The sequence below is a fragment of the Triturus cristatus genome, chromosome 10, assembly GCF_964204655.1.
Source record: "Triturus cristatus chromosome 10, aTriCri1.1, whole genome shotgun sequence".
Lineage (NCBI taxonomy): Eukaryota > Metazoa > Chordata > Amphibia > Caudata > Salamandridae > Triturus > Triturus cristatus.
Genome location: NC_140593.1, coordinates 216,253,474 through 216,275,939, shown reverse-complemented (window position 1 = coordinate 216,275,939; position 22,466 = coordinate 216,253,474). Strand labels below are relative to the sequence as shown.

At 49.5% G+C, this 22,466-nt stretch overlaps 1 protein-coding gene across 4 annotated transcripts in view; it reads left to right on the top strand.

The window, feature by feature from the left end:
- Positions 1–5,109: 5,109 nt before the first annotated feature.
- Positions 5,110–22,466, top strand: part of MALRD1 (MAM and LDL receptor class A domain containing 1) — a 2,533,556-nt gene continuing 2,516,199 nt past the window's right edge. For 3 of the 4 annotated variants that reach the window (XM_085630827.1, XM_085630826.1, XM_085630824.1), the window contains exon 1: positions 5,137–5,492. In XM_085630827.1, coding sequence (XP_085486953.1) covers positions 5,294–5,492 — 199 coding nt within the window. In that variant the 5' untranslated portion in view covers positions 5,137–5,293. Of the gene's footprint in view, positions 5,493–22,466 lie in introns of all 4 variants that reach the window. The other variant, XM_085630825.1, reaches the window with a different exon arrangement.

Genomic DNA, 22,466 nt, shown 5'->3' with positions numbered 1-22,466 from the left:
GCACACTGACCCGGCAGCCACCCACAACACTGCCCGGCCTGGCAGCGTGAACTCAGTGGAAGATGGAGGTCTGCTAATGCCAGCAACAGGCTCGAGGCAACAGTGTGCGCTGCGATCGCCACCACAAAGGGTGAGACGCCGCCAGCGCTGGCCGCGTGGGGTGGGAAGAGTGCGCCCATCCTCACGGGGTGCCCAGATAAGGGGAATCTGGAGCGACCCTGCCTCACTGCCCCCCAGGCGCACACCACCTCCCAGACTGAGTGAGCAGGCTGCCCACGCCGACACTCGCTACGACTGCTCACTGCCCCAGGAAGTGAAACGCCGAGTCCACTGGCCAGCGGAACAACGCCAGCGCAGGGAATCACCCCATAAGCCCTGGAAGTACCCTCAGGAAAGGAAGGCGCTATCTCGGTCGGCGGGAGGCCCCGAGCAACGCCGGCAACGTGGGGAGGCCTCAAGGTGCAAAAAGGCACGGCAGCACAGAGAAAAGGCCTATGCCCCCATACCTGCTCAGGCGCGAGGAAGCTCCTTGACCTTGTTGTGTGACCACAAGAACTGGAAATTGGTTAAAAATCAAATAATATCGAGAGTTACATGGTTTAAGATACTCTCTGTGGTCTTATAAAATAGAATATTAAGTGTTTGTTTTTTCCCACAATATTGACTGAGTTGTGTGAATGCTCTATCGGTACCAGTATGTTTGGAATAATGAAGTGTGTGTTGCTTAGAATGGTTGAATTGTGTGTTTGAAAGGAATGATGCCTATTTTATGTACGATGTCCCATTTATGTGTGTTGTAATTCTTTGTAATTTTTCTGTATTATGGAAGGACGATAACGTTTTTTGATACTATTAAATTGTTCGATTAAGTCGAAAAAAGAAATTCTTTCACGCATTTTGTTGTTTTTCAAAATGTGTCCTCACAAGCGGTTTTGAGGTTCAAATAGTGGCAGTACTAGCAAATCTGTTGTTTATTATATTTCGGGCTTAGCTTTACTGCTTTCGGCCCACCTCCAATTCTTGGTCAAGGTGCAAAAAGGCACGGCAGCACAGAGAAAAGGCCTATGCCCCCATACCTGCTCAGGCGCGAGGTAGCTCCTTGCCCGCCGCCAGCTGCTCCTGCCATGAGGGAAGCACCACCGGTGGTGAGAGCCCCAGCAAGAGCTCTGACGTCCTCCAAGCCCCGCAGTTGCGAGACAGACTGCCGCGGCCGACAGTCAGCAGCACCACCCGGCCGCTGGGAGCAGCAGAGTGTCTTCCCCAGGAAGGAGCAAAGAGCACCAGCAAGAGTTGCCCTCCATGCGCCCACATCCCTGGATGCCTGCCACGTCGATATCGCTACTGCAGCATCCAGCATCAGAGACCGTGCCACCCAGTGGCCGCATGCATGCACCACGCCTGAAGAAAGCACAGCGCCACCCAGTGGTTGCATATCTGCACCAAATCGGCACATTCCAGGCAGAAGAGGCCCGCAGTTTCTAGAAACAGACTGACGGGGCCTAGAGCCTCTAACACGTCGCAACCATCTGGTGGTTGTGTGAGGCATCACATCTTCCTACACTGTCAAGCAGGCCCAACATGCCATGACCCAAATGCACTTTCCGGATCAGCAGGGACAAGAGGCCCAGACAGGGGGCTCCCAACCGAGGTCTCCACCCAAAAGACAGCAGCCACATGCACTGGCGTATCAGGTTCTTGCACTCCCACTCTGCCAAGCACATCCTGTGGCTGTCATCTGGGAGCATCACCCCTGCACCTACCTGCACCACACCGACAGGAACACTGCACGGCCCTAAGGAGTCTCAAGGAGGGGGAAGAGATACCTGTAGTGGTTCCTTCCCAGGTAGTAAGACGAGACATTGCAGTGTGGATGACAGGGCTGTCCCAGCACAGAGGTATCAAGCCTCAAAACACACCAGCCACTCGCTGCTTGTCCATGGGGAGAAGCCCGACATCTGCTGAGATCTGCCAGCACATGCAGCAACCATGTGCCAGAGACGCAGCCAGGGGCCCAGAACTAACCCAGCACAGGAACGGGCCAAGAAGCAAAGAACAGCAAAGCCCAGCAAGACGGCAAGCCCCAAGAGAAGCACACGAAGGCGTGGTGCATCGCGCGCCACCCCAACAGGCTGCCTGTACTCTCAAAGGAGAAAGACTGTTGCACATCACCGAGGGTTCTCAGGAAGCCCGAAGCTTCTCCGGCACAGGCAAGTGAGACTAAGCTCAAGCAACAACACCAAAGATGCTGCGACACGAGCCCCACAAGCAAAAGTGGACGGTCAGCCAGAACAGCAACGTCTCAAGGCCGCTGAACCCCCTAACAGCTCAAGAGAGCACGCACCACATGTGGCTGCCCAACGCCACCGCCAGAGGAGAGATCACAGCACTCGCTCCCACTGGTGTCCGGACACAACCGCAAGCTACAACACAGGCTCGCCAGGTGCCCGAAGAGAACGCCCAAGTAGAAGACAGAGCGCGCTAAGTCAGAGGCGCGCAGAAGGCCGCGCCAGCGAACCTGACAGCACGGGCAGGTGCCCAGGAGATAGAGACATCTCAATGAAGAAGCACTGCTGAACGCAGGAAGGAGAGCATCCACATCTCCATCACCTCAGCGAAGCCCCTCAGTGGGCCAAAGGCAAAACAGAGTGTCCTCCCTCACACTGCCTCAAGACAGAGTTGGTGGTGACCCATGACAGGCAAGAGAGGAGTCGCGCACTCCATGTGGCAGGCCGCCACAGCAACAGGCGCTCCGACAACATGGCAACAGGTGACCGGAAGTCACGTCGCACAGCAAGCAAGGAGCACGTCACACAAAGTGACCAGTCCAGACAAGCACACCGGAAGGGAGAAGCAGGCGCCACAACGGCGCAGCCTCGAGGCGCAAGCATAAGGCCCTCGAGCGAAGAGAAGAAGAACACTGAGAAATCCCTGAGCAGGAAGATGGCGCCAGTGAAAGTCCCCAAGAGGAACATGCAAGTCCTACTGACAGGACAGGCCTGCGACAGGTCCGCAGAAAAGGAAAGACCGTCATAAAAACGACCTGACCAGCGAGATGTCCATGTGGCGCAAACATGAGAAAGGTGGCAGAACGCCACATCCAAGTGAAGACCTGGTCGGAAGTTGGACAAGAGCGTGGCATGATGCCACTCCATGAAGGAAGAAGGAACAGTGGCGCAACACCACAGGACAACCCACCAACACAAGCACGCAAGAAGGAACAGAGAAAAGCGACAGGACAGAAGACTTGTGCCAGCACTGGGGAAGGTGTTCATCAGCACAAGCCAGCCACCGCGATGCAGAGACGTCGCTGGAGACAGCTTCGCGGGAGGACCAACCGTAAGCCACTAGCAAGCACGATCTGCATCCAGGCCCCACTCTTCACAGTTCGTCCGTCCTCTCACCTGTCACCGGCTGTTTGGTATCGATAGCACCACGCCTCACAAGTGCACCTGCTGGAAGACAACTGCAAGAGGCCACCAAGTCCCTCTAGTCCTCCTCACTCCACAAGGTCACCTAAGACAATAGATCACCGCCTGTTGCCTAACTGAAGATAAATCACTATCTTGTCATCATCGTCCAGGTGCATCATCCCAAGGAGCATCGCACCACCAGAGTGAATCCCCACACTCCAGATAACCGGAGTTTAACGAGGCGAGCCACCCAGGAACTTTCTGTGTGCCCCCGTCAACCTACAGCCTGCCGAAGTCGAGCATACCCGGCCATTGGAATATCCACCCTTGGCATTACACAAGACTTGGCCGTGGCCCTGTTGGGAGTTCCGCAGCGACCCCTAAGCGCGGCCTTCGCAAAGGCCTGCACAGCCCAAACGGTCACGTGGCAATCCAGGGGCAAGGGCCTCGATGGAGTTCCTGTGAGAGGGGACTCCGAATAGGAGAGATGCATCTGCAGCAGCTCCACGACAGGCACGGGAAGCATGGAGGTCACAGTCTAAGACTGGCCACCCAAAGACCATCAGAGGAAGGCATGAAACCTGAGTCCTGACGGCGAGAACATCTAGACGGAGACACCACCCTCGGCGGCTACATGAGCGACTTGGCTGTGAGTCCTGTTGGCAGTTTCTCAGCGACGCCTTTACGTGGCTTACACAAAGCCCGCACAGTCCACACGGTCCCATGGCGGCCCGGCCGGAAAGCCCTTCAGGAGGCACCCGTGAGAGAGAAGTCCAGGCGAGAGAGTCAAGTCGATGTTGATCGGCAGTCAGGAGTGAGGAAGACCATCAAGCACGTTGCCTCCAAGGGAAGGCCTCACTCACAGAGTTCATCTCCAACAGCGGCAGGTTTTGTCGTGCACCGGATCCCGAGTGCCTGAGAGAGCTTCCAGAGTGGATTTCACCACAGCTCCAGATGCACCAATACTGGAATCTTGTACATAGACTCCAACACCGCGAGACCAGGCCAGTTTAAAGAACATCGCCAAGGCGGATGAAAGCATCCTGACCATGCGGTCCAAAGTTCCTGCGCTGCCTGGCTGACGGCCTGAAGAGACTCATTTGGTGCTGTTTTGTTGTTCATTTGTTTTCTTCCAGGTTAGACTTTTGTTTGCTTCTCTTTATTAAAATTTGGGAGGGATGTAGTGTCTGGCTGGTAACGTTCTAGTGTTTCGCCTCTGATGTAACCTACACTATTCACCCACCCCTCACAGGCGTCACCCGTCAGGTGACCCTGGGCCAGTTACTGCACCAGACTATCCAGTGTCCGTGTCGGTTACTCCTCACCATATGGGCCTGAGGCCCAAACATTACACCTGGGTGTGGCTAGACTCACACCTCCTCAGCACTAGGACATGGTCCTGAGTGATAGTGCGCTCTACAAATGTGCATAACATAACACAAAATGAAAATCTTAACACCGAAAGTTTGCTGCATCTTTTCTCCTTGTGCTGTTACTTCCTGAGTCATGGAAACCAGAAACAAGATAACTTTATGAACATGTAGAAAGGGTAATTAAGATAAACACTGCCCCTTGCCTCCTGATGATCCCAGTCTGTTTATGTAAATCTGTTATCAGAGGCCTCTGCTAGTCACAGGGAGGTATCACGGGCCTTTATCTCCAGAGGGTTGCTCAGAAAATCACCGACTCTCTGGCCCTTATTATGACCCAGTTAATTATTATCCAAGCCACACCCGTTTGAGATAAAACAGGATTGTAAGACATAATTTCACATTGGAGTAGGGATCCCACACGGAATAATGCGGATGGGCAGGTGCCATGACATTTGCAGGAAAATCACGGACTGATAGATTGACCCTGAGCGGGTGAGAAACCTGCCCAAGATGACTGATGTGCGCCTCACGCCGTCTCCGACCCAGGGGGCCTCCCTGCTGATGCTGGCTTCATGCCTGCTCGCATCCATGGCCGCACTTCCTGCAGTCGGAACCGATGGATTTAGGTGCAGAACTGGCTCGTCTGTTCCTCCGGATAATGTCTGCGACTTTACTGATCAGTGTGGCGACAACAGTGATGAAACGCAATGTAAGTAGAGCGACCATTTTTTTTCCTTCTGTGGACGTGGACACATATTTATGATGCGCTCAGACAATAACATTTCACAATGTTGGCAAGTTTATGGCGGGAATCGGCCCCTTGCTTCTAATGAAAGAACTAGGACTAGTGAAATTCTCTTGGATTATTTCGCTGCCTATCAAATATAATAACATTGACAATTTAACATGGAGTCACCGACACCAGTCGACCTTCATGTCACCTTGCAAATGCATATTCTGTCACCGATTCATCATTTTTATATGCATGACCTGGGAATCGCCTCTTCAAATCGGCAGAATGCTGAAATAGAATCCGCAAAATGAATAATTTCAAAATCAATGCCGAGGGTTGTGGATTGACTCATCGCAGGATAGCGCGTGATGTTTTGTACCATCCTGGGGTATTATAATCCATCTGGGGATTATAGCAGTAAAAAAAAGGCGCCAGGCATTTTCTGGCCTGTCATTGTTGATATATTTTATGTTTTGTAGCTATTTTGTGCTAACCTGGTATATACAATTCAGGCTTCCACTAGCCTGGCTGATCTGTGCAGACATATTTGTTTTCAATATAAAAAGTTGGAGGTTGTTTTCAGGGAATTTATGTATTGATTAGCTGTCTAGTCTTCAAGATGTGAAGGAATCATTCACTAGGGGACATATTTCAGAACACCAAAAACATAACCCGGGTGGCAGGGTTTGCTTCATAGGCTCCCTAACTGTAAAAGGAAAACCTAGCAGCAACAGTTTCTGATGCCAATGTGTTTAGGTCTCGGTTCTAGACTGCACACATGCGCTGTCTTGAACCGAGACATGCTGTATCTACTTCTGGGCTTAAAGTCCCACCCTTTGGCTTCCTAGTGCTTCCCATAGACCGTCATTATCGCGCCATTTTTAGGTCTCCCCATTCGTCAAGGGCATGCATGCGTCATGGCTCTTCCGGTGTTTAGGCCTTCCGCAGGGCATTGCCCAATTACTTTTTGAGGATACGCAGGTGCCATTTGCATCCCTTTCAGAAGTACTTTTTAGGTCTCGCCTACGCAGCACACATGTGCAGCAAAGGCAAATAGACCTTTTGAAATCGATTCGCTTTTCGCCCTAAAAACGTGCACGCGTTGCATTGCTTTCAATGGCAACGCGTGCACATCGGCGATTCCCTTGCGGGAGCGAGCTTTGACACCATACGTTTGTAATTAACTTGCAAACATATGGTGCCCCTGGCTCGCTCCCGCAAGGGAAACGCTTAGGTTGCTCTTGGCCACACTCCCCTCAACCCTCCCACTTTTAACGCGAGGTACGCAGCTTGTTTCTTTGGGTACAGAATTTACATGAATCTCCGAACACATTCCTTTTTCTGTGTGTCTTTAACGAGTTGAAGGACCTTCTCTCTGCATAGTACATAAGACCACGTGATCGTATGTTCATTTTCAAGCAGTGACCAGTCTAGTTGACTCAGAGGGTGGGGTGGGTGGGAAAGTGAGGCAAAGGGGTTTGTACTGTTTTATGGGACTGGCAGATTGCTCAGTGAACAAGCACAGACTGAGGCTCATAATGTGCATGGATGCTGTTTTTCTAGACTTCCCCTACAGATAGTTTTGGATTTTGTGCTACCAGTAGGTCACAAATTGGATTTTGAGTTACCAATAGGTCACAAATTGGATTTTGTGTTACCAGTAGGTCACAAATTCGAACAGCCACGTGACCAACTCAGTTTTTCATGTTTTTTTACGTTAGCATATTAAGTACTAATGATAGTAATTATTATTATTTAAAATGCAAGTCAATGGCAAACCTGTGGCGTTATGCATTACTTAAAAGTAATCCCTAATTATTAAGTAGCATCTTGGTGCATATAAGCAAAACAAGGCCTCATTACTGCCCGGTGGAAACCTTTCACCTGCCCCATGACACAGGTGTACTGCCAGCCTGCCCTGCGGTACCATTTGCCCTGCCGCTTGTTGAACACGAAAACAAGCGCTGCTGTGGTACTTACTATGTGCTTGGCCCTACGTGGGCATCAATGGCAGTGCCATATGTGCAGTCTCTTTGATGAACCCCCCCATCCCCACCTCCGAGGAAATGGTGCCTCTAGAGGGGCCATGTGCTTTCATGGCAGTGCTGTTGCTCATGGGGGTCCATGTGGGACGGTTGGGACGGGTATTCTCAGACGTGAGTCCTGTGCTCTCCATGCCACTGGAATCATGCTATCCTGGCTGAAGAGGGGTGAAACCCCGAAACCAGTCCTAGAATGCTTGTTTCCAGTCCAGGGAGGACCTGGCCTGGTAGTTCGGGCTGGACTGTTCCCATTGGGCACAAGGTCAAGACTGATTTGCATATGACTGGGTCCAAACTGGAATGGCATGGCAAGCTAAAAAACGATGGATTTAGGCCCAGATGTCTGTACTGGGGTGAATGTATGACATTGTACTGCATTCTGTCCATCAATAGTTCTTTTTGCATTTGCCACCCCGAGTGGGACGGGTATGCTCAGACGTGAGTCCCGTGCTCTCCATGCCACTGGAATCATGCTATCCTGGCTGAAGAGGGGTGAAACCCCGAAACCAGTCCTAGAATGCTTGTTTCCAGTCCAGGGAGGACCTGGCCTGGTAGTTCGGGCTGGACTGTTCCCATTGGGCACAAGGTCAAGACTGATTTGCATATGACTGGGTCCAAACTGGAATGGCATGGCGAGCTAAAAAACGATGGATTTAGGCCCAGATGTCTGTACTGGGGTGAATGTATGACATTGTTCGGCATTCTGTCCATCAATAGTTCTTTTTGCATTTGCCACCCCGAGTGGGACGGGTATGCTCAGACGTGAGTCCCGTGCTCTCCATGCCACTGGAATCATGCTATCCTGGCTGAAGAGGGGTGAATCCCCGAAACCGGTCCTAGGATGCTTGTTTCCAGTCCTGGGAGGACCTGGCCTGGCAGTTCGGGCTGGACTGTTCCCATTGGGCACAGGGTCAAGACTGATTTGCATATGGCTGGGTCCAAACTGGAATGGCATGGCGAGCAAAAAAACGATGGATTTAGGCCCAGATCTCTGTACTGGGGTGAATGTATGACATTGTTCTGCATTCTGTCCATCAATAGTTCTTTTTGCATTTGCCACCCCGAGTGGGACGGGTATGCTCAGACGTGAGTCCTGTGCTCTCCATGCCACTGGAATCATACTATCCTGGCTGAAGAGGGGTGAAACCCCGAAACCGGTCCTAGGATGCTTGTTTCCAGTCCAGGGAGGACCTGGCCTGGCAGTTCGGGCTGGACTGTTCCCATTGGGCACAGGGTCCAGACTGATTTGCATATGGCTGGGTCCAAACTGGAATGGCATGGTGAGCCAAAAAATTATGGATTTAGGCCCAGATGTCTGTACTGGGGTGAATGTAGGACATTGTTCTGCATTCTGTCCATCAATAGTTCTTTTGCATTTGCCACCCGAGTGGGACGGGTATGCTCAGACGTGAGTCCCGTGCTCTCCATGCCACTGGAATCATGCTATCCTGGCTGAAGAGGGGTGAAACCCCAAAACCGGTCCTAGGATGCTTGTTTCCAGACCAGGGAGGACCTGGCCTGGCAGTTCGGGCTGGACTGTTCCCATTGGCCACAAGGTCAAGACTGATTTGCATATGGCTGGGTCCAAACTGGAATAGCATGGCGAGCAAAAAAACGATGGATTTAGGCCCAGATGTCTGTACTGGGGTGAATGTAGGATATTGTTCTGCATTCTGTCCATCAATAGTTCTTTTTGCATTTGCCACCCGAGTGAGACGGGTATGCTCAGACGTGAGTCCTGTGCTCTCCATGCCACTGGAATCATGCTATCCTGGCTGAAGAGGGGTGAAACCCCGAAACCGGTCCTAGGATGCTTGTTTCCAGTCCATGGAGGACCTGGCCTGGCAGTTCGGGCTGGACTGTTCCCATTGGGCAAAGGGTCAAGACTGATTTGCATATGGCTGCGGCCAAACTGGAATGGCATGGCGAGCAAAAAAACGATGGATTTAGGCCCAGATCTCTGTACTGGGGTGAATGTATGTGTCAGGTATGCCAGGTTGTCAGTAGCGCCCAAGCCAATCATACGCCACTAACCTGTATAGCAGACTCCAGAAGAGACGATGGTAGATGAGTAAGTCCCTGATTCCCTAAAACGTAATCCCCAGCAGAGGAAGGCAACCTAGCTGCGTGGGATAAGGCCCGTGGGAAAAAGGGAAGTGGATAACGTAAAATAGATGAGGCCAGGGATAGGAACCCTTCAGCAGGGATGTCGGGGATGTAACCTCCTCTTGGAACAGCAGGTAAACAAGTGATCTCTCCTATAGTGAAAGTACAGAACCTATGCCTACCCACCAGAAAGATGGTGTCTTGGAATTACCTCTAATCCTAAGGAACACTCCGACTCCCTCTTGAATGCCTCACTCCGTAAACACCCCTACTCGGGGTACCCCACAGTCACCACAGTGCTAGGTCACGAATAGGAACTGACCCCTCGAGGAATGTGCGTAGGCCAGCCCCTGACTTCCTCGGGATGTGATACTCTCTCACACCCGCTCGGTCCGAGACTTAATGAATGAGCCCCTTCGAGAGCCCCTCCGTGAGTGCACCGTCACAGTGATAAAGAGGGTTCAAAAATAAACAAACGAGTATTCTCTCCTCGGGAGTTCGGGAAGAATAGTTCAGATATGCGAGGCAGGACGGCTATGAGGCACTAGTGTCTGTGACTGCGGTAAACAATCCTCGCAATGTCAGGGTAACGGGGAGCTGGTAGTCCGGGAAATAACAAGGTCTCCGCCAGTTGCAATAAAGTTTTGTTGACAACTCACGCTCTTGGCTCACCAGATATGCCTGAGCCTCCTCCGGATACCCCGGCATCTCTTACCCGCCGCTGACTCAGGCTTGCTTCCACTGGGACGCGGGACTCGCGTCTCTTCCTGCCGATGATCCAGGCTGGTTTCCACAGGGACGCGGGACTCGGCCCGTCACAGGGATGGCTGCGGAAAGGCTTCTCGCTGGAATCCGGCGGGGAACACCTTCCGCCTCGAACATCCGTTAACTCTAGGATTGACAAGCACCTTCCGCTTCCCGCGGAAGTGCTTATGTAGAAAGGGTCATCGGGCACGTCCCAGTGCATGCAGGGAATTGTAGTTCGGGAACCCCTGACCTCGGGGAAACGCGGAGACCCTTCCTGTTGTTTCCTGGTAATAGGTACGTTTGGGGGTGAGACTACTGGTGATTGCTACAGTACCCCTTCTCAAGGACCGACGACTCGGCGGTCGGCCTGGTTTACCTGGGTTTTCCTCATGAAACCGTGCCACCAGCTCTGGACAATGCAAATGCTCCTCCGGTTCCCAGGTTCTCTCTTCCACCCCAAAGCCTTTCCAGTCCACTAGATATTTCACCCTCCCCCGGACTAACTTGGAATCCAGAACTTCTCGCACCTCATACTCTTCCTGACCCTCTATTTCTAAGGGTTGCGGTTTTTCTGTTAATCTAGTGCTGAAGAGACATGGTTGAAGTAGGGAGACATGGAAGACGGGGTGAAGTTTCCATGCACTAGGCAATGACAGTCGCAGGGCTACAGGGTTTATGATTTCTTCTATGCTATAGGGCCCCACAAATCTTGGTTTGAATTTATTCACTCCCCTTAAGTGTAGATTTTTTGTAGACAGCCAAACCTTGTCCCCCACCTGATACTCGGGTTCTCTTGTTCTTTTTCTATCTGCATAGGTCTTTTGAGTGGCCTGGGCGTCTGCTAGGTTCTGTTTAGCTTCTGTTAACACTGCCCGAAGGTGTGCATGGTGTTCGTGTATGCTGGGTACAGGGGATTGGACTGGCCATTCAAACGGGAGCATGTTGGGGTGGTGACCATAATTACAATAGAACGGAGATCAACCCAAAGTGGCATGTGTGGCGTTATTATATGCGAACTCCGCCATCCATAACAAGGTAGGCCAGTGTATAGCATTTTGCAAAGAAAAACAGCGGAGATATTGTTCCATGGTTTGATTTAGGCGTTCAGTTTTGCCATCAGTTTGGGGGTGGTAACTAGAAGAGAGACGTGCATCGATGTCCAATGTTTTGCAGAGAGCTTTCCAAAAACGGGAGGTGAATTGTGTGCCCCTATCAGTGATTAAGACATTCGGAATCCCATGAGCACGGACCACATGTTGTAGAAAAACCCCTGCCAGTTCCTGTGATGTGGGTAACCGTCCCAATGCAATGAAGTGACCCATCTTTGTTAAATGGTCGATCAGCACCAATATCACTGTCTTCCCTTCGCTGGGGGGTATTTCGACAATAAAATCCATTGATATTGTGTGCCAAGGTCGTGGGGGAATAGGCAAGGACCGGAGTAGTCCTGCAGGTTTCACATGTATGGCTTTGCCTTGCACACAAATGGCACAATTCTTAACGTATTCCTGGATGTCTTTTCGCAGGCCTGGCCACCAAAACGACCGTTCCACACACGCGATGGTCTTATAGGTTCCGAGATGTCCTCCCAAAACAGAGTCGTGAGCCCATTGCAGAACCTGCTTCTGCTGCCTAGGATGAGGGATGTACAGCGCTTGGTAGCGATATGCCAACTCCTCTACTTCCGTCCTGATTTCAGGTTCTTCTTGAATCCAGGTTTGCACGTCTACCTCTGCTAAAGACACCTTCACATCTTCGAGGAAGTCGGAGGAGGTGAGAAGTGCTATTGTGGGTCTGGGTTGCCTGTTCTCAGTGACTATACGCGGTGGCGGATCTAAGTTCTGAGAGATGGTGTTATCCGATTCTCCCAAGCGAGAAAGGGCATCTGCCTTCCCGTTTTGGGGTCCAGGCCGGTATTTAATGACGAAATCGTAGTCCGAGAAGAACAAGGTCCATCGCAATTGGCGAGGGGTCAGGGCTCTGGCTGTCTTCAGAAACAACAGATTCCTATGATCTGTGTAGATCTCTACCGTGTGCTGCGCCCCCAAGAGGTAGTGTCGCCATTCCTCACATGCTCTTTTTATAGCTATTATTATTATTATTATTATTATTTAGGATCTTATAGAGCGCGAACTGTCGCCAATTACAGGCATCCTGGCGCTGACAGAGTCTGAGGAGGAAAAAGGGACAAAGAGGACGAAAGGCTAGCCAGGGAAAAGCCAAGTGTTGACCTTTTTCTAAAAGGTAAAAGTTCATCAGTTTGTCTGATCTCATTGGGAAGGGTGTTCCAAAGTCTAGCGGCGGTGACCTCAAAAGATCTACCTCCGGATCTGACCTTCTTGAAACTGGGAATGATCACCAGTTTAGCATCTGAAGATCGGAGTAGTCTAGTAGGGACGTACCACGTAAACTTAGATTGAAGAGGGACTGGGCCAGAGCCATGGAGGGCCCTAAAAACAATACATAGGGCCTTAAATTGCACTCTCTGTCTAAGAGGGAGCCAGTGCAATTGTGCCAAGGCGGATGGTCCATGGGATCTCCTCGGAAGCCCCAGGGCTAGTTTTGCAGCCGCAGATTGGACTCTTTGGAGCCTGTCTAATAGGTACTCCGGGGCCCCTAACAGGAGGGCATTGCAGTAGTCCAACCTGCTCAAGATGGTGCATCTAACTATTTGGGCGCGCACCTTGGTGGGCAAGAGGGGCAGAACTTTCCTTAGGGAACGCAGGATGGCAAAGCAGCAGGCAGAGGTTTTCTGGACATGTGTCTCCATGCTGAGCTTGTGATCAAGCATGACCCCCAAGTTACGGACCGAGTCTACAGGCTGTACATTAGAGGCTGTTTCCAGGGGCCAGAAGTTGCTAGGAAACGAACAGGGAATCCTCGAGCCACTATTGAAAAGCACCTCAGTTTTCCCTGCATTAAACTGAAGAGAATTGTTCTTCAGCCATCTTGATGTCTCCCGCAGGCAGTTGTGGAAGGTCTCTATGGAGTTCCTTGTCCGAGATGGTGTAATTTACTTCACACGGAGTAAGTTTTCGGGAATAGAACGCGACAGGATGTATTTGTCCAGTGTCCGGATGACGCTGGGATAGTATGTGAGAAGTTGGCCTGATATGTAGTGCTCACTATTCTAGTGATCACTGTGTATCATTCCAAACAACCCTTATTGATGATTGGTTGTAAGTCAACCTTATAGACCAGCTATCCTAGTAGCGTGGATGCGAGCAGTCTTAGGCTAAACTCTAGAGGGCGTGTTAAGCCAGCTGTTTACCATCACATATACCCCTTGAACACCAAGTGAAAGGACACCACACAAGTTGTTATGAAAATAAAGGATATTTATTTATAACAAGACTACCCTGGCTCTTTATGAGTCAGGGAGCTAAGCACAATACAAAACTCTTAGGAAAATACTTCTGGTTGCACAATTTACACAAATGCCCGAGGGCACGAAACCATTACACTGCAAGTGGAAGGGGAGAAGTTAGAAAGTCTAAAGTTACTGATTCCGGAGTGATCCGATCAGTGGGACTAAACGAAAAAGGAACTGGACACTTGTAAAGCGAACCTGCGATGGAGCACCGAAATGCTCGAGTTACCTAGCCCAGAGGCTGCGGCGGTGGAAGGTTCGGCAAGATGTCGGAAGTCCTCGTTGTAGTCTCAGGAGCCTGAAAGAAGAGTTGCTGGCAGGCGACCAGTGTCGATGTTCAGCGAGATCCAAGCCTGGATCGGTGTTGAAGGAAACCTGAAAGCAGAGGGGACTCAGTTCTCAACCGCTAGCCAGCGATCGTGTGGGCACCAGGAGGGTACCGGCTGAAGTCACCTCGACCAGGTGAGTGGATGACGTCGGACTCGGCTGTTCCTCGGACCAGGAGGCGCGGCGGCGACCAGGATGGAGGGCGAGCTGTCCCACGAAGGTATCTGCTGTCGATGATGCTGGGCCCAGGAATGGGGCAGCGGATCTTGGCAGTGGCAAACCCACGCGGTGGAGTCAAGATGGCGTCTGGAGTGGACCAGGAGGGTCCGTGGTACTCCTCTGTTGAAGGGGAGCAAGAGCCAGTCTGGAGCAACCAGACTAGTGATGAAACAATCGTGGTGCGTCGTGAAGAGGGCCACAAGCCGGTCGGCGAGTGGTCGAACAACGCGGTGAACAGCAAGGAGCGGAAGGGCCCCCACGCAGATCTCGTGGATGCTGGGGAGGCAGACTTCGGTGCTGGAGCTGCTCAAGGTTAGGGCTTCTCAAACCCTAGGTGCACTCACTCGAGGGTCCCTCGGTGGGCGTGCTAGATAAGCGTCGTGCAGGTTCTGAAGATGGCCGATCCCGCAAGTCTCGTCACACCTACGGCTCTCAGCTGGGCTGATGAGGGAGGTAAAAGGTCAGAGATGGCAGGGAACTCGGGTCTCGTCGAGCTGGGCAGTCTTGATCCGTAGGAGAGACTTACAGCAAACCGCAAGCGCTTAGGTGGTGCCTGCTGGTGCAGGGTGGCTACTCCTTAGCCACAAGGGAGAGTCTTCAGAAATAGTCAAGAGTTCCTTTTGTAGAAAGTAGTTCAAGATTCAGAATTATCCAATTTGGGAAGGGGACTCGCTCCTACCTTTATTCTAAGAAAAGGGGCTGGCCCGTGACTAGGTTCTACCTATGGGTGGAGCCAGGAGGGGGGTGGTTACACCCCTCTCCTTTGTCCGGCTTCGCCCCAGCTCAGGGGCTGGTGTGCCCCCGAAACTGGTTTGAGCCGGGCTATGCACAGTGAGCACCGGGGTGCCACTGGCAATCACCTTCCTTTCAGCCCTGCCTACCTGGGATACACAAACCCTGTCTGGGATGGTGCTAACACCACCCTCGACAGGAAACCCTTTGTCCAAGCTCCCCTCGCTGGAAGGTCTCCCAGCAGCAGGAGGACAGACTTGTGTCTGGTGGCAGCATTCCATTTCGTGATGCTGAGGCTTGAGTCAACTTTAACCGGGGTTCAAGGTTACTTCCATGTCGTGCCCCTCTAAAAGGGGGGAACGCTAACCCCGTCGCCAGAACTGGCGAGGGGTTCGTATTCCAATTCGTATGACACCTTACTCGACATGTGTAGGTGATGCGATGCCAAAGTTAGCAAATAACCGCAAGGATTATAATGCATTTAAAAGTAGTTGGCCCGCGTCACCATGGAACGGCTATTAGGACTTGGTTCCGCAAGCCGTCAACGGGCTCAGCTCGCACCAGAGCACCGTCCCACATGCTTCCCTGCACTCTGCCTTCAGGATTGATAAGGCCTGCCATAGGAGTGACTGATAGGAATCCATGTGTCCATTTTAGGGTTAGGTGTAGGAATACTACACCTACAGCAACGGGTGATTACACCACGTTGCCCCAGCTGTCGTGCAGCCAGTTGTGTCAGATTTGGGCGGCCATTCCAGGGGTGGCATAATACATGCTGCAGCCCCTGGTAGGCCCTGGGTACACCGATGCCCTGGATACCTGTGGTATGCTGAGACAGGGACTGACAAGGCGGCCCAGTTCCAATTGGTGGATGCACCTAATGTACATGTGTGTTAATTTCGAGAGAGAACAGCTAGGCTGTGGGTCTGATTGGCAGGCCCACAGCCGGGGAAAGTCGTAAACCAATGAAGCAAAAGCAAAAAATCTGGGTGATCATAGGATTGCAGACCCTACTCTCCTACATAGTACCCCTCCCACGGCGTGTTGTGAAGCGTCCATTTCCAATATGAAAGGGAGCTTAGTATCAGGATGTCGTAGGATGGGGGCTTGAGTGAATTTATCCTTCAACTCCTGGAAGGATCGCGCTGCCTCCTCTCCCCATCTGAAAGGAACATTCTTTCGTAGTAATCCGGAGATGGGGCGGATCACCTTTGAAAAGTCTTGAATAAAGCGCCGATAAAAGTTGGCAAAACCGAGAAAGCTTTGCACGGCCTTGATATTCTGGGGAGTGGGCCATTGAGTGATGGCTTCTACCTTAGAGGTTTCCATTTGAAATCCTTGGGCGTTGATGATGTATCCCAAAAATGCGACCTCCTGAACATGAAAAAGGCATTTCTCCAGCTTAGCATATAAAGAATGTTGTTGTAATCTCTCTAACACAGTCTTAACATGGATTAGGTGTTCCTGGTAGGTTGTTGAATGAATCAGGATATCATCAATGTATACCACACAGAAGGTATCCAGATAACCCCGCAGTACCTCATCCTTGAAAAATTGGAAGGCCGCCGGGGCGTTGCAGAGCCCGAAGGGCATCACCCTATACTCGAAGAGCCTGAACTTGGTTCTGAAGGCGGTCTTCCACTCATCTCCTTTGCGAACTCGGACAAGGTGGTATGCTCCGCGGAGGTCAAGCTTGGTGAAATATCTCGCCCCTTTTAACTGGTCCAACAACACCGGTATAAGAGGAAGTGGGTACCGGTTCTTGATGGTTATCCTATTCAAGGCGCGGTAGTCTATACACGTCCTCAATTCTTTGCAGTCCTTCTTCGGAATGAAGAAAAGAGGTGAAGAGGCGGGAGAGGTGGAGACTGTCTGATGAATCCGGATGCCAGATTGTCCTCGAGATATTTCTTGAGATACAGTGTTTCGGGTTCCGTCAATGAGTACACTCTGCTGCATGGAATGGGTGCTCCAGGTATCAGTTCAATGCGGCAATCGTACTCTCGATGAGGCGGGAGAGTAGTTGCCTTTTGTTTATTGAATAGATCGTGATACATGCGGTACTCATCAGGCAGGTTAATGGAGCTGTGGTAAATAAAAATACCGGACTGAATTTCATACGGAATCTTAAAATAAAGTAAATAGCTCAAAATAACAAGAGGCAGAATCCGTGGTATAAGAGGTTTTCTAATGGGCTTTATTCCATTCAAAATGGCCGACTCGAGTCGCGGCCTTCAGGTTCCGTCACCACGAGGGTTCAGGAAGTGAAGTACAATAATTTATTAACAGACATGTATTTTTATAATAAGTACATTACAATGAAACGAATGTAGAAGGCGTAACATTTGATAAGAAAAGTGACAAAACAGTGACATAATCGAAACTAGGCGTAATAAGGAATAAAAGAAACATGATTGGTTAGAATTATCAGACATAGGTGGATCTATAAGATAATACTTGGCATAGATGCGCGCGCGGCAGCATGACGTGTAATTGACGTGCAACTAGGGGGTGAAGGGGACTTGACATTTAGCTCTACATGTGGAGACGAGAAGTCTGGGGGTCAAGTCAACCTAATCCCAAATCATATCTAACATCCTATGTTTAAAGAACTATGTTATCCACAAGGAAGAGACTCTCGGACAGAATCTATTCTATACTGACTGTGTACGTGTACAAGCGTCTAAGTGTCTATATGAGATGCGAGGGATAGAAAACTTTCCATGGCAACAGGGCTATGAATCACTTGCAGGAGGACGGAAAGGCTGAGTCCTTTGCTTGTGAGCTAAAGGAAATGTTTACCTAAATCACTGGACAGGAATGCATCGGCTGGAGAGCAAAATAGATAATTCGAAGGTGAAATACAACTTCTTGGCAGACAGGCGAAAACTGGCCGAGGCAGGCACCATTAGCTGCACAGGGAGTAGGACAAAGTTCATGGATACAGATGCGAGCTCAAGCTGAAGCTGTCAGAGACAGAGAGCAGGGAAAGGCTTGAGGACAGAATCGGGCCTACTTGCCTGAACTGTAAAAATGAAGTAACTTAGCCATATAAAGTCGGTGGCCTTTCATACTTAGGAATCGAATATCCAGCCCTGTGATGGCGGATCTGACAGAGAACATGTCGACGGTAGACACACATATGTTTGCGTCTTAGAAACTGGAACTGGAGGGAACATACATGTACTTGTAACATGCATATAGAACCGTTGGGGTCCAAGATAGGGGACATAACTGATCAGGAAAATCCACATTTCCACATTCCCTCCTTGTCCCCTTCTTGCCCTTCACGAGACATCAATCTTCATCATTCCATTGATTTGCTCATGGAGCATCATTTCTTCTTCCTTCCGGCATTCTGAACGGGACCTGTGATGTGGAATGCATGATGTGGCACACAGACCACAAATCGCTGGTCCACCTTGCAGGCATAAACAACAACTGAAGAGCATAAGAAGGCCAATACCTAGGAAGGATAAAACTCTCCATCCCCAGGCTGATATCACACTCCAAAACCACCCGGACCACGTCCAAGTGCCTGGATTTTCGTGTATCTGGCTTACAATCTTATGAAGGCGTGTTATAGCTTTATATACGGATGGCGAATTTTCTGGTATGAATATGCAGCAGCTGGATCCGATGACCCTGCAAGCTCCGCCCCTATCGGCCAGGATGACGTCAAGGACAAGACGATTCTGGAGAACAACAATTCTCATCACTGATTGTTCCTCTGTCAGATTGCCTAGGGCGGCTATAGTCTCGTTTACTACAGCTTCAAGAGTCTTGGTGAGTCTGCGTATCAGCTTACTATTTGATATTGTACCTATATAGGGAAAGATACCTTTATTGAAATCTACATACTTGTCCCATGCTGTCTCAGTATAATCGACAACTGGGAGATCTCTTTGCTCTCTATTGTGTACTAAATGAACATTTCGATAATAATCAGGGGGAGCTAGGAAAACAGGTGGCAAAAGGAATGCTATGTAACAGGTACCATCCCAATCTAGAGGCAGACGCATATATGCCGTCTGACCACATATGAAGTAAGAATGGCGAGAAGCTCTAAATGAAGATTTACCTTGATCACTATATTCTACTGTAGTAACGCATTGGCTATGGCCCATATGTATGGAACCAACTTTTCTTACACATAATTCACCCTTAACTGGAAATACTGACATAGTGGGCAGAATTAGTTCAACTTCGGATTTGACATTCAGAATCATAAGATTAGGCGTAAAATTACCTAATTTATACACTTCATTTTCTAAATCAGTTCCTGTTCTACTGGGGTGACCCTCCTTATTAGGGTGACAGACTTTGAATAAAACTAGATTCAGATTTCCCCATATCCAATGTTGTTGATAAACTGCTGTGTCTGGGTCTATGGAATTTAATAAACTAAACCATGCTCCACAGGAGCCATTGTGTGTGAATGGATGTGGAAAGAAAGGCAGAACTCCTTTGTTATTCTGATAGGGAGGAAGTCGGCCACACACCCAACAATTGGTCGCATTACTAGTCTGATGGGAATGATGTAACATACTAATGAAGGTGTTATTGCGCAGCGCAAGTCTATAAGATAATTCATGTGGCGGTAGGTCACTAAAAGAATGTTCTGCAGCAACATTATAAACATGTCTAGAGATAGGATGATATATGTGCAAAATCACACTCGTAATAATTACTAAAATACTCAATAAAAACAAAATTAATAATGTCCTCATACAGTAGCTACGCAGTGATTTACAATACGCCTGTCGTTTCAACATTTCTCGAGTATTTTCTCTACTCAGGTCCAAGGGATACATGTCGGAGACAATTCAACCGCTTCACCTTGGAGAGGACTTAAACAATCAAATTGCTCGACTGTTTGGGCCTAAGCTTTAATTTATAGCACTGAGAGTCATTCTGTTCAACAAAAGGAAGTTTTGAATCAGTCTGTGAGGGAGTGCAGGGCACAGTGTCTATATCTGAAGGTAGTCCATGAAATTTTTTGACGTGACTTGAATGAATCCACCCTTTACGTCCCTCGATCTTCACGGCTGTTCTTGTGGTCAACATGACCAACTTGGGTGCTTTCCACCTGGGCTCCAATTGACTTTTCCTGTCGAAATTTCTCACAAAGACAAGATTACCCGGAACAACGTCATGGGGTTTCGCCTCAGTGTTGTCGGGAAAGGCTGCAGCTACCTGTGAACGAGAAGATTGTAGTGCAGACATCAAGGAAGCCAAGTAATCTGTCAGCATGTTACAGTCAATGTCAGTTATTTTGCGTGGTATAGGCGTCCCCCACATATTCGGTGGTCTACCAAAGATCACCTCATACGGGGATAGCCCTGTTCTAGAGTGTGCTACCATTCTCATGTAAAAGAGTGCAACTGGTAATGCTACTATCCAGTCGACACCTTTCTCTCTACATATTTTGGACAGTCTGATTTTCAGTGTCTGGTTATGTCTTTCTACGAGACCTGCTGCCTCGGGGTGTCGGACACAGTGGAATTTCCACTGATATCCCAACAAGAGTGAGACATGTTTCATTAATTCGGATGAGAAAGGCTGACCGTTATCTGAATATACAACACGTGGTAAACCGTACCGTGGGAAGAATTCTCGAACTAGCTGTTTGGCAGTAGTCGGGGCAGTGTAATCTGATACGGGATACGCCTCTGTCCAACGGGAGAGAGCGCAGACAACTACAAGAACATATTTGAATCCTCGACAACGTTCCATCTGAATATAATCCATCTGGAGGACTTCAAAAGGATGGTCAGGAGGCTGAAATCCACCCTGCTCTACGGGAACACTCTTTCCTGGATTAAACTGACAACATATCATACAGGTACGAACTTTTTGTTTAGCTGCTGCTCGTAAATGTTTGTTGAACCAAATGTGCTGAATGCTGTCTAGCATAGCCTTCTCTCCTAAATGTGCTGGACTGTGAACTGTAGCTATAATGGCTTGAACCATGGAATCAGGGAGAAACCATACAGATTTCTCCTTCGTCATCCACCCTTGATCTGTCTGGATCCCTCCTAGTTCAGTCCACTTCTTTATTTCTTCTGCTGTGGCATGTGTCTGTATGTCAATTACGTCAAGTGCGGGATCCTTAATTGTCATACACTGTGTTGGTGTCTGAACTATTGGCTTTGTCATGTCTAATGTGCGATTCTGAGCAGTCTGTTTAGCTGTTCTGTCAGCTAAATCATTGCCTTGAGAAATGGTATCAGTAACCTTCGTGTGTGCTTTACATTTCATAATCGATATAGCAGTGGGTAGATGTATTGCGTCTAACAAAGCATGAATGAGGGGTCCGTGCTGAATGTGGGCACCATGGGACGTTAAATAACCTCTCTCTCGCCATAGCACGCCGAAGTCGTGTACAACTCCGAATGCATAACGTGAGTCAGTGTATACATTAACTTTCTTATTTGTGGCTTGAATACAGGCTTGCGTTAGAGCAATAAGTTCTGCTGCTTGGGCTGACAGAGTATCTATACAATGTGTCTCAATAACTTCAGTGTCTGTTGTGACTGCATACGCGGCCACTAAATCTCCTGTACTTGCTCTCATGCATGATCCGTCTACATACAACGTCAGGTCTGGATCTAACAATGGAACGTCTGTCAAGTCTTGTCTAGGTTTCGTCTTTATTTCAATGATTTCAACACAATCATGAGCTAGTGGGTCTGTTCCAATTACAGGTAATAGCGTAGCAGGATTCAATGTATTACACCGTCGGATCTCTATGTGTGGTTGAAACAATGTCAGTTCATAACCGGTAAGTCTTGCTATGGTCAAGTGTTGTGTTTGTGTTCGGTTCACAAGAACCTCTACTGCATGTGGTACTTGAACTGTCAATGGGTGTCCTAATACTATGGCATCGCTTTGTCTGATTGCTAAAGCTGTCGCTGCCACTGATTTCAGGCATGCAGGCAAAGCCTGAGCTACGGGATCTAATGTACTGGAAAAATAAGCACATGGCTTGCATGATCCTGCTTGATCCTGAGTGAGTACTGACAAGGCAGTACCTTCGCGTTCTGTAACAAAGAGTGTAAAAGGTTTGCTATAACATGGTGTTGCTAAAACAGGTGCTTGACATAAAGCTTCCTTTAGGCTTTCAAAAGCTTGTGTATGTTCCTGAGTCCAAGGGAGAACAGTCGATGTGGCTGCCTCCTGTGTGGTTAACTGAATGAGTGGTTTTGCTAGAAATGCGTACTGAGGGATCCACTGCCTACAATATGAAGTGAGGCCTATGAAAGCTCGCACCTCCTTTTGTGTCTGGGGTATTGACATGTTAGCAATTAACTGGATGCGATCTGGTGTAAGCTGCCTTCCCTCCTTGGACAGCGAGTGACCAAGATAAATAACTCGCTGAACACAAAATTGCAGCTTAGAAGGGGA